At 44.7% G+C, this 24589-nt stretch overlaps 1 protein-coding gene across 1 annotated transcript in view; it reads right to left on the bottom strand.

Moving 5' to 3' along the window:
* The window catches only part of KATNBL1 (katanin regulatory subunit B1 like 1), a 50888-nt gene that overhangs the window by 10023 nt on the left and 16276 nt on the right, over positions 1-24589 (bottom strand). The window contains exons 2-7 of the mRNA XM_075927064.1: positions 9274-9398; positions 6652-6692; positions 5824-6103; positions 3103-3221; positions 1944-1994; positions 1758-1847 (exon numbers count right to left, since the gene is read on the bottom strand). Coding sequence (XP_075783179.1) covers positions 1758-1847; positions 1944-1994; positions 3103-3221; positions 5824-6103; positions 6652-6692; positions 9274-9384 — 692 coding nt within the window. The 5' untranslated portion in view covers positions 9385-9398. The remainder of the gene's footprint in view (positions 1-1757; positions 1848-1943; positions 1995-3102; positions 3222-5823; positions 6104-6651; positions 6693-9273; positions 9399-24589) is intronic.

Below are 24589 nucleotides of genomic sequence, written 5' to 3' on the forward strand. Positions count from 1 at the left end.
TTGAGATGAGGAATACATCTGCACACAGTATTCAGGATGTGGGCAACCAGGCAATAAAATACTCTTAATCTCCATCCCTTTTTAATGATTGCTAACATTGTGGAAGGGGTTTGGACTGCTACTGCACATTGAGTTGATGTTTTCAGAAAACTATCCACAACAAATCCAAGATTTCCTCTCAAGTGGTAATAGTTAATTAAGTCCCTGTCATTTTATATGTATATTTAGGATTAAGATTTCTGATATACATTACTTTGCATTAATCAACATTCTTGCCCAGTCACCTAGTTTTGTAAGATCTTTTTGAAGCTCTTCACAGTCTGCTGTGAACTTTTCATATCTTTCAACCAGTATTAATCCATGAGAGAACCTTCCCTCTTATCCCACAACAGCTTACTTTGCTGAGGGCCATTTGGTGGGGGACCTTGTCAAAGGCTTTCTGGAAATCTAAGTACACTATATCCTCTGTGTTTCCCTTGTCCACATGTTTGTTGACCCACCCAAAGAATTCTAGAACATTAGTGAGGCATAATTTCCCTTTACAGAAAACATGTTGACTTGTCCCCAAAAAATTACGTTCATCTATGTGTCTAATAATTCTGTTCTTTTACAACAGCTTCAACCAAATTGCCCCATACTGAAGGTAGACTTACTGGCCTGTAATTGCCTCTAGAACCCTTACTGAAAATTGATATCATATTAAGCTATCTTCCAGTCATTTGGTACAGAAAATGATTTAAAGGACAGGTTACAAACCACAGGTAGTAGTTCCAAAATTTCACATTTGAATTTTCAGACCTCTTGGGTGAATGCCATCTGGTCCTGGTGACTTGTTACTGTTTAGTTTATCAATTTGTTCCAAAGCCTTTTCTAATCACACTTCAATCTGGGACAATTCCTCTGAATTGTCACCAAAACAGAAAGGCTCAGGTTTGGGTATCTCCCTAACATCCTCAGCTATGAAGACTGATGCAAATAAATCATTTTGTTTCTCCGCAATTACTGTATTGCCTTCAAGTACTCCTTTAGCATCTTGATCCTACAGTGGTACCACTGGTTGCTTAGCAGGCTTCCTGCATCTGATGTCCTTTTTGGTCTTCCTAATTATATTTTTACACTTGATTTGACAGAGTTTATGCTCTTTTTTATTTTTCTCTCTAGGATTTAAACAAAGCCTTTTATCTCTCACTTCTTCTTCTACTTGGTTTTTAAGCCATGGTGGTACTTTTTTGGTTCTCTTACGGAGTTTTTAGATTGGGATATACATTAAAAGTTGAGTTACGGTGTTTTCAAAAAGTTTATATGCAGCTTGCAGGGTTTTACTTTCAGCACTGTACCTTTTAATCTCGGTTTTAACTAACCTTTTCAATTTTGTGCAGTTCCCCTTTCTGAAATTAAATGCCATAGTGTTGGGAAGCTGTGGTCCTTTTCCCACCAGAGGGATGTTAAATTTATTTGTATTATGGTCACTATTTCCAAGTGGTCCACCTACAGTCACCTCTTGGACCACATCCTGCACTCCACTTAGGACTACATCAAGGGAACAGCAGGAAGATCCACAACAATACAGAAATCCCTTGGTGGGAAGCGTAGGGAAGAAAAAGTCTATCAGAGCCCATGAAGGGTACTTTATTCAATTTGCATTGGTGTGAGTTCATGGCCAGCAATCTGGTGGAGAAAGGACTCTTTTGAACCATTTCAAAGATTTGGATACAAAGAATTAACAACTTTTACATAGTATTCATTCTGGTACTTACTCTTCATATTTGCTATTAAGTAGTAATTTTACTAAAGGCAATAGATCCACACAGCAGCCAACTGAAATATATGTTTTTTCTTCCTGTAAACTAAAATAAAGTAATGTTAAAGTATATGAATTGGTATCAATTCATCTGAAACCCATAGAAACTCCCTCTTTCTGAAAGGTTTTTTTCTTTTATTACCTGCTGGTAAGCACAGGAAGGCAATCTACTACTACTCCAAGATCCTGTATCCTAAAGATATTAAGGAAAAATAGGTCAAATTACTAGTCGATTGCATTTTACACTCTGTAATAACAATAGAGCTACAGGCAGTCCCCGACTTACGCGAATCCGACTTATGTCGGATCCGCACTTACGAACGGGGCTCTCTCGCCCCGAAGGTCGAGGTAGCGGATTGCTACTTGCGAGCTCCGGGGCGAGAAAGCCCCGTTCGTAAGCTGCTCTGGTGCCCCTGGTCTGCTGGAGACCGCCTCCAGCAGACCAGGGGCACCGGGAGGGTTCCCGCACTTCTGAGGCTTTGCCAGAGCAAAGCCTCAGAGGCGCGGCACCCCGCTGCCGCTGCGGCTCTGCTCCCGGTGTCCCTGATCTGCTGGGGGGCGGGGGGGGCGGGTGCGGCTAGTGTGCCCCCCCCCCCAAGCAGACCAGGCTTTTGTTTTGGACCCTGGAGCAGAGCAGCTGGGGCGCTGCCGATTGGTCCTGCAGCGCTGCTCTGGGCACTACTGGACCAACCCGGCAGCACCCCAGCTGCTCTGCCCCAGGTCCTGATTCAGCCGCTGCTGGTCAGTTTCAGCAGTGGCTGAATCAGGACGCCTGGGGCAGAGCAGCTGGGGTGCTGCTGGGTTGGTCCAGTAGCGCCGAGGAGCGGTGCTACTGGAGCAACCCAGCAGTACCCCAGCTGCTCTGCCCCAGGCGTCCCCAAGTCAGCCGCTGCTGAAACTGACCAGCGCTGACTACAGGAAGCCCGAGGCAGAGTTGCTCTGCCCCAGGCTTCTTGGAATCAGCGCTGATCAGTTTCAGCAGCAGCTGACTTGGGGAAGCTTGGGGTTCTTAAGTTGAATCTGTAAGTAAGTCAGAACTGGCGGTCAGTTTCAGCAGTGGCTGAATCTGGACGCCAGTTCCGACTTACATACAGATTCAACTTAAGAACAAACTTACAGTCCCTATCTTGTACGTAACCCGGGGACTGCCTGTAATTAAAAACACTACATCAGGAATTGTAGCTAAATTACAAGTTGTTTCAAGTTAAGGAAAGTTTACAGTGCTGCAGCAGGGTTGGGATGCCTACCATGTTAGAGAGAAATTTAAAATAAAAACTTAAAAAATTGAATACTCAGTTTACCTTACTAAATAGGCTATGAGTTCACTTATACTTCTCCTTCTCCAGAAGGTTAAAGCTACATTCAGTCTCAGATTTCTACTGAAAAGAACTTGTGCCATAGTATCATGATCCTGAGAAACCTGTATTTACAAAACAAAAAGATTAACGAAACCTTAACAAAAGGATTTTAAAAAAAAGTTATTGCATAATAAATTGCTTCAATACAATAAAGGCTACTACAATGGCATTTAATTTTTCTAGCCAAATGGTGACGCATCCAATTTGGATAGAAGGAATTTTAAATTTTAGTAAAACATGAAAATTGATTAAGTAGTCTTCAAATCTCGAGAGGTCCAAAACACTAAAGTATTTTTTTAGACAGTAGCAGCTCATAAGTGTCTTTTTAATAAAATATATGCAATACAAATAGACTATTGCTATTACTCTGGCTCAAATGGAGCTTAACGTTAGATAATTAAAAGCTTCAGAGGGGTAGACAAATTAGTCTGTTACAGGAAAAACTTAAAAAAACCAAGTATAGTCTTGCTAGTCTTTAAGGTGCTACTAAACATGTAGATAGTTTCATGAGCTTTTGTGGGCAAACCCCATTTCTTCAGATGATCAGAGCATAAGTAGTCCAGGTCCAAGAATAAATAAGGGAAGGGAGAGGGAGGAAAAGGAAAAAGGGGCAGAGAGGAAGAAAACTATTTGCACTGTTAATAACCATTAGCACCTCCATTGGTTGGTTGGTTGGTTCAAGTCATTAAAAGGTGGAAGATAGTGTGCAAGCCATCCTATATCACTGGTTCAGACCATGAGCATAAGAATTAAACTTGTGAATGAAGTTAAGTTCCAATTCTTCTCTGTGTACTTGAGGTTGATGGTGGGATGGAAGTTGTCAAAATCCCTCTGAAATTCTTCAGGAGTTTCTTTCCTGTGGGTCCACATGATGATGTCATCAATGTAACAAAAGTAGAGTAAGGTTCTTAGGGGGCAAGAGCTGAGGAAATGTTGTTCAAAGTCAGCCATAAAGACATTGGCATACTATGGTGCCATGTGGGTGCTCATGGCTGTGCTGCTGACTTGAAGACACAAATGGTCTCCAAATTGGAAGTAGTTCTAGGTGAAAATAAAGTCACAAAGCTCTGTAACCAAGTGTGCAGTTCTGTCATCGGGGATGGTGTTCCTGATAGCCTGTAATCCGTCTTCATGTGGAACGTTGGTGTAAAGAGCTTCTACGTCAATTGTGGCCAGGAAGCTATTTTCAAGTAGATTACTGATGTTTTGTAGTTTCCTCAGGAAGTTGGTGGTGCCTCAAAGGTAGCTAGGAGTGCTGGTAGCATAGGGACTGAGGAGAGAGTTGATATAGCTAGATAATTCTGTTGTAAGTGTACCAATGCTTGACATGACGGGTCGTCCGGGATTTCCTGGTTTCTGTATCTTGGGTAGCAGATAGACTCCTTGTCAGGGATTGGGTGTAGGTGCAGGTGCAGGTGTGTGTGTGTGTGTGTAAATTTGGTCCTGAACAGCACACTAGGTGAGTTGAAAGTATCAGGAATGAGAGATCCTGAGGCATGTAGGCGTTTAGATAGTTTATTGTCCTTTTTCTAAAGCTTATGATAGCATCTATATGTTTTGTTAGTCTTTAAGGTGCTACTAGACTATTTTTGTTAGATATTTAGTAAGAGACCTGACATTCAGAGGTGTCAAGCACCTTGCAACCCACTCAGACTTCCACAGGAGCTGCTTAAAGTCTTTTTCTGGTGGTTCAGTTCTGTGGTTTCCACATCAGAGTATTGCTTTTTTAAGATTTCTGAGAGCATGCTCCACACTTCACTCTCAGATTTTGAACGGCACTTCAGATTCTTATACTCTGGGTCAAGTGCTGTGAGATTTCTAAAAATAGCTACATCTCTTTGAGTTTTGAGAAGTCTACTGTGAAAGTGTCCTTAATGAACACGTGCCAAGTCATCATCCAAGATTGCTATCACATGAAATATATGGTAGAACGTGGGCAAAAACAGAATAGGAGACATACAATTCTCCACGGAGTTCAGTCACAAATTTAAATTAATACATGATGCTTGTTTTAAAAAAAAAAAATACTCACTATGGAAGCATGATGGGGAATATAAACATTTAATATATTTGACACGTCATGCCTGCTACAAAAAAAAAGTGTCACCTGTTTTCATTTTCAGGTGACAGTGTAAACAAGTAACAGACATTATCTCCCATAAATGTAAACAAACTTGTTTCTCTGAGTGATAGGCTGAAAGGGAAGACTGAGTGGAGTTATAGGCTCTAAAGTTTGACATTGTTTTGTTCTTGAATGCTGTTACGTAACAAAAAGTTTCTACATGTGCGTGTTGCACTTTCACAATAAAGAGTTTGCACACTGTTCATCTCATACAAATACTTTAAGTGTATTACAAATATTTGTAATAAAAATTAAGTGAGCTCAGAAAACTCTTTATTGTGTTGTATTAGAAATCAATATATTTGAAAATGTAGAAAAACATCCAAACTACTTGATAAATTTCAGGTGGTATTCTACTATTTAACAGTGAAATTAATTAAGTTAATTGCATAAGTTAATCATGATGAAATCAACTACAGTCTTTTCAAAATCTACAACTAACCAAACATGAAAATAATGTACTGAGGTAGTCAGCATCAACTGTAATTAAAACACACACACACACACACACACCACAACACACTTTTGCAAATTTAACATACCTCTGAAAAAAATCCACTGTATTTTGATGAGGGACTTTGTGTTTGAGAGGAGCCAGAATCACTGGCATTTAGTAAAAGCGTATGACTCTCATGTAGTTTTGTCGGCAGATTACCTGCACAAGCCAGTTCATTTTCCTTATTTGCCATGTCCTGGTCCCTGACTTTAGGGAACTGCTTTTTTCTGTAACAAGGTTTTGAAGTATAAGAGTGAACTTTTCTTTTACAATATACTATTTTGAAAAGAAAAGGGGAGCTGGTCACAGTTTGTCCAACTGTTGTTCTGCAAACAATAGAGAGAATATTCATGAAAAATCAAGTCATGTATAATTCACAGTAACTAAACACCAAGATATTTTAATGAATTTAAGCCTTGAACCTACAGATTATTTTAATCAAATAATTCTCTTTCCCAAAAAGAGTGATTTGTCATCTTTCTGAAACTTTACAAATGTAATTAGATTACTGGCATAGTAATAATTTCTGTTAATATCCCTCTTTGTATTTATCTGAAGGCTCATGCCTTTTCCAGGAATGAGAAAAGTTCCAAAATATGAATCTGGTTTTCATAGCATAAATCAACCCTTTAGTTTTGTTACCTGAATTAATGTGATGGACTTCCTTTTGGGTGGGACAGAAAGCTTCCAGAAAAGAACTTAAAAACCACACCAGCAATGGAATTGATGTCCAGTATTATTCCTATAAGCTTTTGAAGGACCTTATACAGTAGTATAAGGGCCCCAAACTTTTTTTGTTTTTATTTTTTAAACAAACATCCCAATAGTTATGAAAAGTAATATTCTGTCCCCAAGAATCTAAATAGAAGCTTACCTGTTAGTGTAAGAAGCCAACTGTTTTGGAGATTTCTTACCCTATTGAAAAAGAGTATAAGAAAAGAAAGCTTACGAAATAACATCACAGTTTAAACAGAACATTCCCACTTCATTGCTTTACTAATGTTCTTCCCCTCTCTCCCACAACTGACCTGTACCTATGAAAGATGCATAGGTTTCAGGAGGTGTAACAACCCCCCCGACAGTTGTCCTATGAGCATCTTGTTCAGAGATGGGATTGTGACGTCTTTGGTGAGTGATAGGATTGTGACATCAGAGGTAAAAGGGAAACTGCAAGTGTGGTTGAGGATTGTGATCAATGTAAATTCTCTAAATTTGGTATAGGCTGAACCTCTCTAGTCCAACACTCTCTGGTCTGGCAACATCCATGGTCCGGCATGATCTTAGTTAGCTGGATGCTCACCTATTATGGGTGTGGCCAAGTTTTCCACAGTCCCATAAAGTCTGTTTAAAGCCACCAGCCATGGCTGTCAGTGTTCTGTACGGTTATTTAGATCTCGTTTACCCTATGTGTCTACTAAGAGCCCAGTAGGCAGTGGAAAAGTTGGTAATGCTACTAGACAATATTGATCTCCCATGGCTTGGCAAATTCTCTAGTTTGGCACCAGTCAGGTCCCAAAGGTGCCAGATAAGAGAAGTTCAACCTGTAGTGAGACTGCAAATATAGAAAAATCACCTGTCTCAAATTTACAAGCCACAAGCCTTTTTAATATTGGTTTCCAGGACTTGGTAAAGATGAAGGCATCAAGAGAAAACATACCAGTTCTAGCTAGTTGTATACAATATAACCTTTATTAGTCCAACTTCACCTATCTGGAATAGGTTCATGTACCAACCATGCATACATTGAATAAATATGGATTAAAAACTTGAATATCCTTAATACTAAATCAAGTTTTTGCTGTATATGTTCAGCAAGCCGTTTAATCTTCATTACAAAAACCTTTAAAATGAAAATCACATTTCTGACTAAGTTCCTTATTTAAAAATTAACTTGTGACCTCCCGCTTTTAATATCTGAAATCTCTATCCAGAGATTTCTAAAGAGGATTAATGTTCCAGATTGATGAACAACCCTTCCCTGTAAATATTTTCTGCTTACTTGGGATGCAGGATCCAGATAGCTTTTGTAATTTTAAACCAAAGCTGCAGAAACTAATGCTAAGCCTTCTCCACATTTAGATCCTTAAGGTTCATCAGTTCAGTCCACATCCCTAGCTAATTCCCTTATATTTTTAAAGTTAGTCCTTTTGAACTCAAGGACCACAGTTATAGTCCTTTTTTTGTTTTATCATCTTGTGCAAATCATCCTCTATCCTCCTGATGCTGAAAGCTCTAGTTCTCTTCTTGTAGGATTAGCTACTCTTTCCTTCTTCCTTACTCTCTCACTGTCTGTTACTGCCAGGTTCTCCCTTTTATTTTCCAGCTCAGCAAAACTGTTCATCACCTCTATTTCTCCTTTAGGTAACAAGTCTTTTCCTAAGCCTTGTTCTCAGTGTCATGTACTTCCACTGTACACTTTCTTCATCCAGCAGTCTAACCTCGTAGTACTATGGTCCACCATGCATCTGCAAGTGTTGTGGTTTCCCTCCAGCCTTCTCTCTCCTTCCCTCCATTATTTGCTCACATCCCCTTCAAAGCTCAACCACAGTTTCTAACTGTATTTCCAAACCTTGAATATACTCTTCCTTTACATCCATCAAGTGGCATTTCATACAAATAAAGCACCCTTCAGATACGCTCTCCAGAATAACGTACCTCCTGCAACTTCCATGTAGACATTTCCATTGTCTCTTCCATGGGTCACTATCTCTTCCATGGGTCACTTTGGGTCACTATCACTGCTGCTATCAGAGCTTTCCCTTCCTTCTAAATTCCTATCTGGGGTGAGCCATGGCACCTAAAAACTTCACACACAAACCATCCCCCAAACTCACATTACAAATTCCCACTTAAACTTCAAACTTTTGTTTTCAGTTCTGTTTGCTGGCTTCTATGTTGTGCTGCTCATTAAAGCACTGGAATTCTAAAGCTGAAGCAATCTGATTGCATTAGTTTTTTTGAATTTTTATGCCATGCCTGAGCAGGAGGAAAAAGACAAGTTTCTATGCAGATGATACAACAGTGTCAAATGGTTGGCTTGGGCAGTGGTCAGCCTGGTTGTTTCCACTCAGCTGCTGATGTAAATTCCATACATTGTGAAGGAAGTGTAGGTTATTTTGTAAATAGTATCAAACAGTTTTGGACCAAGCTGTGTCTGTGAAAGCATTTTCCACATCCTGAGAGATCCTTGTTATTTTTAAATCAAAGGCAGCATGCACAGAGCATAAGTTAGAGATGACTTTTGACGCCGAGTGTCAAAATTGTGGGATAAAAAAATCTGTGCACCCATTTAATTATTTAAAGTTACAGCTAAATTAAGAAGGGAGTTGATATCTATATTTTTGTTAGTCTCTAAGGTGCTACAGGACCACTCATTTAACCTTTTTTTTTTTCCTTTTTCTTTTTTAAGATACACACTAACACAGCTACCCGAGACGGCATCAAATTTACAGTTTTAGTTTATAACTGCCTGAAAAAATAGTAACAATAAACTTACCTCCTTCATGTTCTTCTTAGTGGAATGAGAGATCCTTTTTCTGAGATCAATGTGACAACCCTTGGTATGCAACAGGTTCCATTTTCTAACATTGTGAGCTTCAGATGCCATAATCTCCTAAATCCCTAGTTTTCAAGAGAGTTTACAAATTAGAGACTAAAATTCACTCAAGTTAAAATAATCCCCCCCATCCCTCCACCCCATCTTTTCTGAGCTACAGGTCCTAGAAACTGTTAAGACAATTACAAATAAACTATAAAAATCCATAAAATAGTCTGGGTAATTTACATAGCATAGCAGTACCATAATTCAGCAGATGTCAAAATGAGTTTTATCACTGGTGACAGTCCAGGTGAATGCTTGACCTTCCAACCTTTGTCTATTAGCATTTAATGGGAGGTTCGGGGTCTAAGGACCAGGAAGACTGGTGCTATCATACGAACAACAAACTTTGGGCAAACACCTTGGAACAATAAGCAATTAAGAAAACTATGTGGCAAATATTTTATGAAAAAAGTATTAATTTGATATCAGATCAATTAATTTCTTTTGCTAGTACACAGAGCTATCATCTAGAACTGTGGTCACCAACCCATTGATCGCGATCTACTGGTCAATCTTGGGGGCCCGACCAGTCGATTGCGAGGCTTTTGGGGCTCTCCCCCTCACTGTCCCCACCCTCCAAGATGAATGCTGCACTGATGCTACCTCCAGGAACAACGGAGGTAGCACGGGCTTCCAGCAGGGTGGGCTGAGTTTTGCAGCCGCGCGCCTGGTACAGGAAGTGCGTGGGCTGCTCTTCCTCTCCTCGAACAGCCGGCACAGTACCTAAAATGCCAGTCCATCATGCGCTGGGGGGCTTTGTTCCCCTGCTGCCTTCCTGCGTGTGGGGAAGGGCTTCGGTGTCCCGGACTGCGCCGGCTCTGGCTGCTCAGGCAGTGCGTGCTGCCGTGGGGAGGGGGAAGAATAAGGCGCAAGCTTTTCTAGCGGTTGCGGTTGGTGTGGTCTGGGACTACCCTCCCCTGCAGGCAGGCAGCAGGGGAATAAAGTCCCCAGCATGCTGGATCCAGCTGCTCAGGCACCGCGCACTGCCCAAACGGTTGGGGCTGCCGTCGTCTGGGACTCCCCTTTCCCACTGCCTGAGCAGCTGCTGGAGCCGGAGTGCTGGGGATTTTATTCCCCTGCTTCCTGCTGGGGGAGGAGCCCCAGACCACACCAACTGCAACCGCTCAGAAAGCTTGCGCCTTACTTCTTTCTTCCCCGTGGCAGCATCCACTGCCTGAGCAGCGAGAGCCAGCACAGTCCCAGACACCCAACCCCTTCTCCGTGCACAGGAAGGCAGCAGGGGAACAAACTCCCCAGGGCGCGACGGACCAGCATTTTAGGTTGGGGCTGGCACGGTCTGGGACTCTTTCTGCCCCCACGCCGAAGGCAGAGGGGAATAAAGTCTCTAGCACACCAGCTGGAGCCGGCGTGGTCCGGGACTCCCTCTCCCTCCATTCCCAGCCCACACAGGAAGGCATCAGACACACAACGAGCCAGGGTTTCAGGTACCGTGCTACTGTTTAGGGCTCGGGGGAGCAGCCCATGCACTTCCTAGGCCTTGGCCTGCAGCTCCAGGATCCCCAGATACTGGTACCTGTCCTCTCCCCCTGCCCAGACCTCAACAAGCACCCTGCCCACCACCCACCAGCATCCTGTTCTCTGCCCCAGGCCCTTCCCCAGCACCCATTGGCACCCTACCCAGCACTCTGTCCTGGTACCCCCTGGCACCCTTCCCCAGTAACACATCCCCTGCTCCCACCAGCACAGTTGGGGCCACATTAGTGAGGCTTGTGGGGGTTTTGGAGAGGTTTTTAATTTTGCATATCACTTGTGTGGCCCTAACTGACTTTTCTGTGGGTCAGTGACCCCTGACTCAAAACAGGGTCCCTGCCCTTCTCATATATAAAGACAATGCAGGAACTTGTGTTTGACATAGTATTTTATTTAAAAACAAACCGCCAACTGGGGCCAAGCCCCCATCTGCCCACAGCATCATAACACTCCTGCATTACACCTTCCCCCAGACCTGAACCTATCATACACTGGAACCCCCTGCCCTGTGCCCCTCACATACCCCAACCCAAATTCCTGCACCCTCATATCCACAAGCCTGTGGCTTGCTTAGTACCCAACCATAAATCTGACCCCAACACTACCCGGCCAAGTCCCCTCCCCAACCCAGCATCCCCTTCTCCACCTCCTTCTGCATCCAGATTTCCTCCCAGAGCTTGCACCTCTCACCCCTTCCTACACCCAAATCCCTACACATCCTGTCTCAAGCCAGCAAGGGTGCGGCTAGACTACAGGAGTTTTTCAGGATTCTGGAGATACCCCAGAAAAACTCTTCTGCATCCAGGGATGCATTTGTTCTTCCGCTTTTTTTTAAAGTGGAAGAGCAAACATGCTCTTTCGGTAACCCCTATATTCCTATTTCCACGAGGAATAAGGCGGCTTCCAAAAGAAGAGGTTTTTCTGACATTTGGTCCAGTCTAGACAGGCCAAATGTTGGAAAAACTTCCTACAGAAGAATTTGGGGAAAAAAGCAGCAGTATAAGGGTTGGGGAGAGCAAGTAAGGAAGGGGCAGGAGATCTTGGCTTGTTCTGTCATTTTGGGTGTAAAAAGGTTGGAGACCACTGACCTAGAATGAATTCTACAAGGAAAGAATATGCAGAGACACCAACAAGATGCAAAAAAATTAAGAAGGGAAGAAATTACATCTAACCTGGACGGAAGAGGGAAAACAAAATGGAGTGGGAGTACGGTGGGTGGAGAGGAAGGAAGTTAGGTAGGGTCAAAATGTAAGTTAATCATAACAAAGACCAACCCACATTTGGCAAGTAGGTACCAGTTTCAAGTTCCTTGATCTTTGAAATCTTTTCACAATTTTTTAGAATGCAATATTAGCTCAGAAATAGACATCAGCAATTCATTTAATGCAAAACGTATAGCTCCCTCCCATAAATTCATCTCAACTATAAAAGGAGATGCAAGTATTTGCCAGTTGTAAGTACAATAGCCAAAAATTTCTATTTTTTGCTGCAGTAAAAACTACAGAAAAATTACAAGTTTATAATAAAGAGGACACCAAATCAAAGAAATCCATGACCCAGAGAATGTGGTATTTTAGCTACACACTGAAAATCCACTACAGAAGATGGCACTCATAAAGTTACAATATCTTACAGTAAGGTAAATACCAGCCCATAACTAGAATTTTGTTTAAACAAATCAATGTTCTAATGATTAAACAAACTATATTAAAAATAATGCAGGGAAGTTTTTGGAGAATGTTGGGGAGAACTTCCTGGTACCAGTGCTAAAGGAATCAACCTGGCACCGTACACAGCTTGACCTGCTGTTCACAAACAGGGAAGAACTAGTAGGGGAAGTAGATATGGGTAGTAACATGGGAAGCAGTGATCATGAGATGATAGATTTCAGGATCCTGACAAAAGGAAGAAAGGAGAGCAGCAAAATACACACCCTGGACTTCAGAAAAGCAGACTGACTCCCTCAAAGAGCTGACTGGCAGGATCCCCTCAGATGCTAACATGAAGGGGAAAGGAGTCCAGGAGAGCTGGCTGTATTTTAAAGAAGCCTTACCGAAGGCACAAGAACAAACCATCCCAATGCACAGTAAGAAAAGCAAATATGGTAGGCGACTAGACTGATTTACTGCAGAAATCTTTGGTGAACTGTAGCCAGACACAAAAACCCCATCTTGTTTTTCCACGAGCCCCATCTTGGTTCCCCCCCCCCCCCCAGAGAGCAAGAGAAAGGCAGTCAGCCTTTGATGCCCTGGGAACTCAGGTGTGCTGCCTGTCCCTGACTCTACCATAAACAGAAACCAGACAGTAAATGGACTAGCTGACGACTGGGAGGCCTCCCGTCGCCGTGATGGCTAGTATCAGTAATTGACACGCCTGCACTGTCCCAGAGAGGAATCTTCGCCCATCACATACCAGAGGTGCCCATTGTCTGCATTTTCCCAGGTGTGAATTATGCTTTGCACCCTTCGTGGGAAACTTGGCATTCAAAGCCATTTTTCCTAATTGGCCACTTGAGCCCAGGAAGAAGCCTACATGACCCAAGGGGTATAAAAGAGGTTCAGCAGCCCACCCCATTGGAGCTCCAATCATCTATACCTGCTGGCAGGTATTGATTGTCTCCCGAGGTCTGTGGGACGCCCAACCTCGCCCTACTTCTTCCCGAGGGATTGAGAGAAAGACGCTGGCCACGCCAAGTCTGGAACGCAGGGGTGAGAATATATACCTGCTATGTGTATTTTGCATGCATTTAATAAGAGCTCAGAAAACCAAAAGGGTTTCATGGTACCTGTAAGTAACTTCTTAGTGTAATTTCCTTTGTAGTGGCTGTGTTATCTGTAACACAGCAGTAGCATTTAACAACTAAGTTTACCCTGTAACAATAAAATAGTAACTGTTTAAGCTTTAACCTGACTCCTTCAGTTGCTGTAACAGAACCAAGCACAATTTAAAAGAACTTCAGCCGGTCATAAGGGACTCACTGCCCTGACCGTCGGCTGACATGAACTTAAACACAAAAGGAAGCTTATGAAAAGTGGAAACTTGGACAGATGACTAGGGAGGAGTATAAATATATTGCTCGAGAATGCAGGGGTAATCAGGAAGGCAAAAGTACAATTGGAATTGCAGCTAGCAAAGGATGTGAAGGGTAACAAGAAAGGTTTCTACAGGCATGTTAGAAACAAGAGGGTTATCAGGGAGGGTGTGGGGCCCTTACTGGATGAGGGAGATAACCTAGTGACAGATCATGTGGGAAAAGCTGAAGTACTCAATGCTTTTTTTGCCTCTGTCTTCAGACAATGTCAACTCCAAAACTACTGCACTAGGCAACGCAGTATGGGAAGGAGGTAGGCAGCCCTCAGTGGAGAAAGAACAGGTGAAGAACTATTTAGAAAAGCTAGACAAACAAATCCATGGATCCGGATTTAATGCATCTGAGGGTACTGAGGGAGTTGGCAAATGCCAATGCAGAGCCTTTGGCCATTATCTTTGAAAACTCATGGAGATCAGGAAAGATCCCAGATGACTGGAAAAAGGCAAAAAAAGGGAAGACGGACAATCCACGGGACTACAGATCAATCAGCCTTACCTTAGTCCCCAGAAAAATCATGGAGGGGATCCTCAAGGAATCCATTCTGAAGCACTTGGAAGAGGGGAAAGTAATCAGGAATAGTCAATATGGATTTACCAAGAGCAAGTCATACCTGACCAATCTGGGATTGGCTTCTAAGATGAGGTAACTGGCTCCGTGGACATAGGGAAGTTGGTGGATGTGATATACTTTGACTTTAGCAAAGCTTTTGCTACGGTCTCCCATAATATTCTTGCCAGCAAGTTAAGGAAATATGGATTGGATAAATGGACTGTAAGGTGGATAGAAAACTGGCTAGATTGTCGGGCCCAACGGGTAGTGATCAAATGGCTTGATGGCTGGTTGGTGGTCCGTTTCAAGTGGAGGGCCCCAAGGATCGGTTCTAGGGCCAGTTTTGTTCAACATCTTCATTAGTGACCTGGATGAGGGGGATGGACTGCATCCTCAGTAAGTTTGTGGATAACACTAAGTTAATACTCTGTTTCTGCTGCCATTAATTTTTACAAGAAAGGCACAGAACTATACATATACGTAATGGCAAGCTTTTCCATTAAAGTATATTTGCAACTTTAAGATTAAACTTCTGATTTGAATTCAGACAAAACCATTTTTGCAACTATACTTATATAGAAGAAATTCAGTTCACCTTTAATCTAAGAACACATTTACCCAGGTTGTAATTCAACACCACAGTTGTTCTAACAGAACTAATTTATTAAAGAGAAAAGAACAGTAGAGTAGAGTAAAAACAACAAAATAAAATCCCTACAACAAAATCTACACAACACCTGCTTTGCCCCTCTCACCTCCACTTTTAGTGTGGACTTTGGAATGCTTAAAATTTAAGTTGGTAGTGACCAAACACCACACTTTTAGTTAATATATACTGTCCCATTACTCTTCAGGAGGCTTGATGCTCAAGTCACTGTTACTATAATTATCTTGTGCACAATTTAGTTTTATGCTTTGATGGCTCATTCAGAAGGTCACAAAACATTTTAGAATCTAGACACTTGGATTATTTTTAAATGTTCCCTTTGTGACAAGAGAGCAGCTGAGTTTTGCAGAGATTAACATAAGTAGTTGTGATTGATTAAAGTTACACGCAAGTGTTAGGTAGAGAGCACACTTAAATCTGAAAGCATTATAATGTTTGATCTATGCAGCCATTCATAATAAAGGCTTAAACCCACCCTAAGTTTTATTAACAGTGCAGAACTATACACAGGTCATAAGCCTACTGAGTGTTGGGCAAGGTGTTAACCTCTCCAAGTTCTCATTTGCTATTTTAACCAGAAAGAACAGGTGATGGGCAGCAGCTTGAAGCCATATTTTAACTTTTGATGTCTTTGGAGGATAGTTGTTCAGGAATCTACTTTGCTTTCCCTGTCCCAAACAATTTAAACCACCTTTTGATTCCATTTCTTTACTTAGCATCGCACTAAGAGAATCTGAGTGCAGTATATCTGGGCTATATAAAACTTGGAATACAGTACAGGAAACCTAGAGCAGGATTTTACTCCCATTGCAGTGAACCAGGAAATCTATTCTTATATATCATATTTTCAAATGGGGGTGGGGGACTTTGGAAGGGTCCATGAGCGGGAAAAGGAATGAATTAGAGATGTTTAACTTTGAGGAATTGACTAATTAATAGTTTATGCAAATTGCACTGACTATTCGATTAGTTGACAGGGCGCCTAGGGCTATTGCTGCATTTCAAAGGTGAAAGCGCTGTGGAGAGCATGGGGCCAGCGGGGAAGTGCCCTACTGGCCCTGTGCTCCCCATGGCATTTCTAAGCAGCAAAACTGCATGGAGCCCGGGATCAGCTGGGGATTTCCCCACTGAACCCAGGCTCCATGCAGCACTGCTACTTTGAAACGACACATGCAGTCTGGCACCAGGTTCCCCAGTGTTTCAAAGCAGCAGCGCGGCACAGAGCCCAGGGTCAAGGGGAGAGTCCCCAGCTGATCCCAGGCTCCACATGGCGCTGCTGCTTTGAAATGCTGTGTGCAGCCTGGGGACACCCCAGCTGGCACTAGCTGCGTCCCCCCCCAGCAGACCAGGGAGACGTGGAGCAAAGCTGCGGAGGACCTGGGCCGAACCGTGGTGCTTCCAGAACAGCGCCGCGGTCCGGCCCCGGGTGCTCCGCCGCTCTGTTCAGCGTCTCCCTGGTCTGCAGACCAGGGAGACGCTGAGCAGAGCAGCGGAGGACCCGGGCAGGACCCGCAGCGCTTTCAGCTGATCTGGAAGCTGTGGGTCCGCCCGGGTCCTCTGTGGCTTTGCTCAGCGTCTCCCTGGTCTGCAGACCAGGGAGACACTGAGTAAAGCCGCGGAGGACCCGGGCCGGACCGCGGCGCTGTTCTGGAAGCACCACAGTTCGGCCCGGGTCCTCCGCAGCTTTGCTCCACGTCTCCCTGGTCTGCTGGGGGGGAGGGGGGGGACGACGCAGCTAGTGCCCCCCCAGCAGACCAGGGAGACGTGGAGCAAAGCCGGGGGCCTGTGGTAGAGCAGGTGGGGCACTGCCGGTTGGTCCCGCAGCACCGCTTCTTGGCGCTACTGGACCAACCCGGCAGCACCCCAGCTGCTCTGCCCCAGGCGTCCTGATTCAGCTGCTGATCAGTTTCAGCAGTGGCTGAATCAGGATGCCTGGGGCAGAGCAGCTGGGGTGCTGCTGGGTTGGTCCAGTAGCTCCGAGGAGCAGCCGCGCTACTGGACCAAGCCAGCAGCACCCGAGCTGCTCTGCCCCAGGCGTCCCAAAGTCAGCCGCTGCTGAAACTGACCAGCGGCTGACCAGAGGAAGCCCGAGGCAGAGTTGCTCTGCCCTGGGCTTCCTGGAATCAGCTGCTGATCAGTTTCAGCAGCAGCTGACTTGGGGACGCCTGGTGTTCTTATCTTGAATCTGTAAGTAAGTGGAACTGGTGTCCAGATTCAGCAGCGGCTGATGCCAGTTCCGACTTACATATAGATTCAACTTAAGAACAAACCTACAGTCCCTATCTTGTACGTAACCCGGGGACTGCCTGTACTCCCTCCCCTTCGCTGCCTCTTTCTGATAGAGGCAGCAAGGGGAAGGGAAGTGACTAGTTGACTAGCCTGCCGGCCAATAAGCATTTGCTTATCAGATAGTCAATTAGTCGTTAACATCCCTAAAATGAGTGGCTTTGTCTTGCACGTTACTAGAAGCTCACATTTTGGGGACAGAAAGTGGTCAGATCTATATGGATCTGAAGCATGAGAAATGAAGCAGTTTAGGCACAATTTCACATACTTAGTCTCACTAAGAATTCAGTAAAATTCCAAAAAAGTGATCCTAGAGATGGTATCCACTAATCAAATTGCCAAGAACGATGTAGTTCAACTTGCCAAACATTGCATCTTTCAGTGAGACTTTGTCGTAAGAATTTATCCAAGTTGATAACTGTCTGATCTAGCCAAACATGTCTGACATGTAGAGAAATACATAAATAAATAAATAAATAAAATAAAATAAAATAAAATAAAATAAAATAAAATAAAAAATAAAAAGATTCCCTCCCTTTTGTATAATTGAGATCTCAGATACTGTCTATTCTGTTTCATATGAAAGACTATGGATAACTGGAAAGCCTTTAAATATGGAAAAATGAATGAGTCTGACAGACAATATGCAAATGAAACTAATTAACTGAATAGAGAGTGATTTTTATTTTATTTTCTCTGCTGTTCATTGTATTTTTCTGGCAACACTGACATCTGACAAACAGCTCTAAAGTCACTCAGGTAAAGACTAAAAGCTCTCACCCCTTCAGTTAAGGGCTAGAAAAGCTCACAAATTTAATTGAATCCAGAGAGGAGTTCTCTAGCAAAATGAAGACTGCCAGCCAACATGCATCTGATATTTCTTGGCTTAAAACACCAGAAAGGTTTTTTTATGCTTAAGCGGGCAACAAGTCATTTTGGGCTTTCTTTGTGCAGCACAAACTAAAGCAGTATACATCATCGTTCAGGCGTGATGGAGTCTCTCTCAAAATGGGGGGGAAGGGAAGAGAAGACCCATTCTCTGTGGCCCTAACCCTGTTCCCCTCTTGCTCCCAGGCCCCACTGAAGCTAAAGCCAGGTTGGGGAGCCTAGGCCCCCCTCTTCATGGTTGGGGGAGGAGCCTCAAAAGTAGCCATCAGCCTATGTCTCTGACTCCAGACCCACCAACCAGGGAAAGTAAGGGTCTGGGTGTCTTACCATGGCCAAATGTGGCTTCACACCCACCCAGGTGTGTGGGTGTGGTGTACTCTGGGAGAGTGCTGGGGGAGGCTGGACTGTGGCAGAAGGTGGGAGGGCCAGTGCCCCTTGACCTTCCCTGTTCTCTTTACTACAGACAGTCCCCGGGTTACGTGGATCCGACTTATGTCGGATCCCTACTTACAAACGGGGATTTTCTCACCGTGGAGGACGTGGGTGGCGGGACCGTGGCGCATCTCGGCGGTCCCGCTGCCCGCGTCTCCCTGGTCTACTGGATGGGGGAGGAGGAGTGGCGCAGCTAGTGTGCCTGCCCACCCCCCCAGCAGACCAGGCTTTTCTCGCCGCTCGTCAGTTTCAGCAGTGGCTGAATCAGGACGCCTGGGGTAGAGCAGCTGGACCAACCCAGCAGCACCCCAGCTGCTCTGCCCCAAGCGTCCCCAAGAGCAGCTGGGGTGCTGCCGGGTTGGTCCCGCCGCGCCAAGGGTCGGCACTACCAGACCAACCCAGCAGCACTCCAGCTGCTCTGCCCCAGGAGTGTCCGATTCAGCTGCTGCTGGTCAGTTTCAACAGCGGCTGAATCTGGACGCCTGGGACAGAGAAGCTGGGGTGCTGCCGGGTTGGTCCCCGCAACACCGCACCTCGGCGCTGCGGGGACCAACCTGGCAGCACCCTCGCTGCTCTACCCCAGGTGTCCCCAAGTCAGCTGCTGCTGAAACTGATCAGCAGCTGATTCCAGGAAGCCCGGGGCAAAGCAGCTCTGCCCTGGGCTTTCTGTAGTCAGCCGCTGGTCAGTTTCAGCAGCGGCTGAATCAGGGACACCTGGGGTACAATATGTACCAGTTCCGACTTACATACAAATTCAACTTAAGAACAAAACTACAGTCCCTATCTTGTACGTAACCCGAGGACTGCTTGTACTGTCCTGTTCCTTCAGCATCTCTGTGCTCTTTGCTACTGTCCAGGTCACCTTTAATGTACCTATTTAAAATGAAATTTGCACCTAAAGATAAGATATTTAAAGGCCAAAACTTATTGCTTAAAACATTTAAATATGTTCCATTCACGAGACTATCAAAAAAATTTGAGTTAAAGGCAAATCAGAGGAAAAAAACATTAAACTGTTGAGGCCACACTTCATAAATATGCACAATAGGTCATGTACTGCATTAAGGGCTTATTTTTAATACAAAATAAAATTGATACGTTAGTTCATGTATTTATCTTCCACTTACTATCCTAATGCAGCTTGACACTAAACGTGAGCAAAAAGTGCTTCCCGTACGGGAGCAGAACCATGATAGCTGGACTGCAAAGGGTTCCCTGTGCAGTTGTGGGGCTGCTGACATCAGACTCCTGCAAATACAAGGTGCAGGGAAGGTTGTTATCAATGCATTATTTTTTGGGGGGGCGGGGGAAGGGCTAATTTCAATGTGCCAAATAAAAATCAACTTTTAGCAACTATTTAGATCAAATTGTGCCAAGCCTATTTAGAAGCCAGAAATTATTCTTGTGAGCTACTCAAAGTATTATTGTGTGTGTGTAAAACTAAACAGCATTCTTTCAAGACACCTACCAACGTTCTGTGGCTATACCACTTAATAGTAAGAATTACGCAAACAAGTTCTTGGATCTGTTTACACTCTGGGACTAGCTCAGTATATTAAGTCATGAGACTTACCACATGCTCATATATGGAAGGTGACCCAGGTGGATGACTAAACTAAGTATGTGTAAAGAGCTGTGCTGAGGCTATAAAAGGGAGGCAAAGACTCAAAAGCTGACAAATGACTATCCTTACTACCGGCAGTCCCTGGGTTACGTACACGATAGGGACTGTAGGTTTGTTCTTAAGTTGAATCTGTATGCAAGTCAGAACTGGCGTCAGCCGCTGCTGAAACTGATCAGTTTCAACTGCAGCTGAATCTGGATGCCAGTTCTGACTTACATACAGATTCAACTTAAGAAACCCAGGAGTCCCCAAGTCAGCTGCTGCTGAAACTGATCAGCGGCTGATTCCAGGAAGCCTGGGGCAGAGCAGCTGGGGTGCTGCTGGGTTGCTCCAGTAGCGCGGCTCCTTGGCGCTACTGGAGCAACCCAGCAGCACCCCAGCTGCTCTGCCCCAGGCGTCCTGATTTAGCCGCTGCTGAAACTGACCAACCCGGGACCAACCCGGCAGCCCCCAGCTGCTCTACCCCAGGGGTAGGCAAGAAAAGCCTGGTCTGCTGGGAGGGGGGGGGGGCACTAGCTGCACCCCCCCCCAGCAGACCAGGGAGACGGGGGTGGCGGGACCACCCAAGTCCTCCACAGCTTTGTTCCGTCTCCCTGGTCTGCTGACCTGGGAGACGGGGAGCACGCCCGCAGCGGGACAGCCCAAGTGCGCCCGGGCTGTCCCACTGCGAGCATGCTCCACGGCTTTGCTCCTGTCCCCCTGGTCTGCTGGGGGGGGGGGGGGGTCCAGCGGCTTTGCTGGACCACCCCCAGCAGACCAGGAGACCGGGAGAAGCTTTTCTCGCCCCGGAGGACACGGGTGGCAACTTGCCACCCGTGAGCTCCGGGGCGAGAAAAGCCCCGTTCATAAGTGCGGAGCGTAAGTCGGGGACTGCCTGTATAGCCGATTGCCTTTCAAGGCAAAATGGGTTTTTGTTAATACTTTCCAGCACTGACTGCTAGATCCAGGCTCTCTCAGATCAGAAGAGACTGCAGTTATTTTGATATCAGTTATATGTGGCCAAGATGAAAAGGAACACTTTTCTGTAATGTTACTTTTACCTGTAATTATGTCTCAGAAGCAAGTAGGGTTGTGTCCTTTTTCCTTATACAAATGAGTTTGGACTACAGGCTTTAGGTCAGTTGCATACCTCATACAACTTATGCTAAATGCTTTTAAAAAGGGATGCTCAATTTGAAGCTACAGTGTCTGAAAGATTAGCTGCTATTACACATAAGATTACTAACAGAATTTAAATTGAAAAATGTTTTGCACGATGTAAACAGTAGAAAAAAATTGACAGCACTTTGTATAGTCAGTTAAGGCAGAAACAGGCTGAGATCTCACTATAAACAGAGCAGAAAGACAGAAAAAAGTTTCTAAAAATATAAGTGGATAGTATACTTTTCAGCTTCTTAATTTGAAGACATACTTCCTCCTAGGACCATTGCCTACTACAGACTAAACCTGCAAGTAACACTAGTACAATATTTTTTACGTGCTTTCTTGCTCTTCCTCCGACCAGCTAGTAGGGGAGGATAGAAAAGGTCAGGGTCTGAATGGGACCGAAGGGGTGTGAAGAGAGGGAGGTGCAGACATACATGGCGATGGGAAAGGGGATACATAGCTACATAGGGCCAGGACACTGGCTGGATGAGGGCACAGAAATATGGGGTAAAACGGAATAGAGGAGGGTAAGTGTCAGCCAGGATGCGCATGGGGGAAGCACCCTAACAATCTGCCCCTCCCCAAAACCTGTTCCATATTATTCCCACTCATACCAACAGTTCTACAAGTTGATATCCATGTTCCTTCTCAGCAATTTACTTCCTCTCCCTCAGCCCCCCAACTCCCCCAAGCCTTTGAACTGTTTCTGTGGGGTGCAGAAAATATGGTTCAGTAATTAATATACCTAGTAAGGAACCTGTTTGCCAAAAAACCCTAAATCTTTGTCATCTGGCTTGTTATAGATATATTTGGTGACAGGAATAATTGAAACTGGTGTAATTATACTGTGTTATTTTGACAAATAAAATATGCAGAATTAAAATAGCATGCAGAATTTGTAATTTGTTGGGGCAGAATTCTACCAGGGAGTATAACACATCTGAAATTATATAACTGGCAGCTAAAACATGCCTTGTCTAGCCACAAAAGTCGTATTATTTAGGAGTAGCTCAAGTGGCACTATGTGACTGGTAATATGGTAGTAACACTGATACAGGCTTTAAAGGAAGGAGACAAGCTATTTTGATATAAAGAATCATTATACCAGTACTATTATGCCTACATTAGATGATGTACAAATATATTAAAGAGTCACATTCCTAACTGACAGTAATACTGATTCAGAAACTGTACAGAACAAAACAGCTTCAGATACTGTACAGTAGACTGATTCTTAAGGAGCATTCTAGGTCTGTTATACTGTAATGTAAACCCATAGCACTGGTCTCATCTGCAGAGCTAAATATAACAATTTAGACCAGCAGCTCTCAAACTGTGGGTCGAAACTCTAAAATGGGTCATAACCAGTGCTCCCGCTAAGATGTGCACCTGTGCAGCTGCTCAGGAGAGATTCAAATGCCACCCAAATAATGAGCAGAGTATTCACACATAGGATGAAAAAGATTAGAGTGAGTCATATCCTCATTTAATGCTGGGGTTGCCAGAGCCAGCATTAGACTTGCCGGGACCCATAGCTGACGGCCAAGGTCCACCTGGGGTGATAGGGCTCAGGCTCTGTGTCCCCCCTGCCAGCGATGGATAAAGTACCCCAAAAAGTTACTTGAGTAAAAGTACTGCTACTTTGGAAAAAACTGTAACTAAGTCAAAGTATCCTTCCGGAAAACTACTTGAGTAAGAGTACAAAAGTATCACATTTTAATTGTATTCAAGTATCCAAAAGTAAAAAGTGGTTATTTTTCTCACACACAATGTGCATTGACATATATGTGCATGCATGTGTGTGTGTGTGAGAGAGAGAGAGAGTGTGCATCTGTGTAAAACAACAATAGCCGTTAATAAAGATGATGCTCCTTCTGGAAAACTGTACATCAGGGTGGTGAACCCTTTTTGGGTCGGGAGCTACTGAGAGGCAACACCCTCCCCCCCCCCCAAAAACAAAAACCCTTCACTGATATAGCCTCGAAATCTGGCCAAAGGGAGCAGCAGAGAAACTCTCTCATGAGCAGTTTCCAGCACTGCATTCCTCCAGCTGGGGGAAGGACAGACAGCAGCACATGACACTGTGCTGCTTCTCCACACGCTGGATCTAGACCCTGAGGCTCAGGGCTTCCCCCCTGTACCAGTGCTCCAACCTCCTGATATCTTTCCATGGGGCTGGTGCACACAAAATCTACTAGCCTGGACCCCCCAAAGCTGTAGTGTGAGACATCGCCCACTGTGACTCATTTTCCTAGGGGGCACATGGGAGAGCTGATTTCAGTAACACATCTCCACTGCACTCACCTGCCTCACATTGAGGAAGCATCAGCAACCCCCCGCCCCCATCCCCCAAAAGTGAGCAAAACTTCTGTGCCAGCCAGGGAAGCAGGAAGATAAGACAAACTGCTCATGGGGGGTGGGGGTGGGGGGCGCAATGTAAAGGTCTCCCCGCAACAACTCAAACTGTTATATCCCCCAACTGAGCCAGTAGCCCAGCCCTCCTCAGTTCCCCAATGGCGATCTTAGGAGAAAGGGGGGGGGGGGGAGGAAGAGGGGAGTGGACCCATACCTCCTCTACTCTAGCACACATCCAGATAGCAGGGTTGCTCCAAATCCCAGCCAGCCCGCACACAGACGGAAGCTGAGCACACAGACAATTCTTCAATACCCATCAAACTCAGGTGCCCACCCCGAGCCTCTTCCAGCACAGCTGGGCCCACACACTGATCACAGGGATTCTACAGAAGTCCTCTGTCCCAGGGAGAATGGGGAGCCCCTGCCCTGGGCACCCACTCGGCTGCTGCTCCCACAAGAGCAGAGGATTTACCTGACAAAAGGAGGTGCCTCTGTCCTCCCTGACCTTGGCTGAGCTGGCTGCTGGGTTTCCCTCCTATTTAGCTGTCTGGCCCCAGATAAGGTCACAGGAGACTATTCAAATGTACCCCTTCAGCACATTCCCATGGGGAACCGCCCTGCTTGCTCAGATCTCAGGCTGGCAGTGCCTGCATAGATACTGTTTTTGAATGAAAAGTGTTGA

Source organism: Pelodiscus sinensis, chromosome 4 (assembly GCF_049634645.1).
Source record: "Pelodiscus sinensis isolate JC-2024 chromosome 4, ASM4963464v1, whole genome shotgun sequence".
Taxonomy (NCBI): Eukaryota; Metazoa; Chordata; order Testudines; family Trionychidae; genus Pelodiscus; species Pelodiscus sinensis.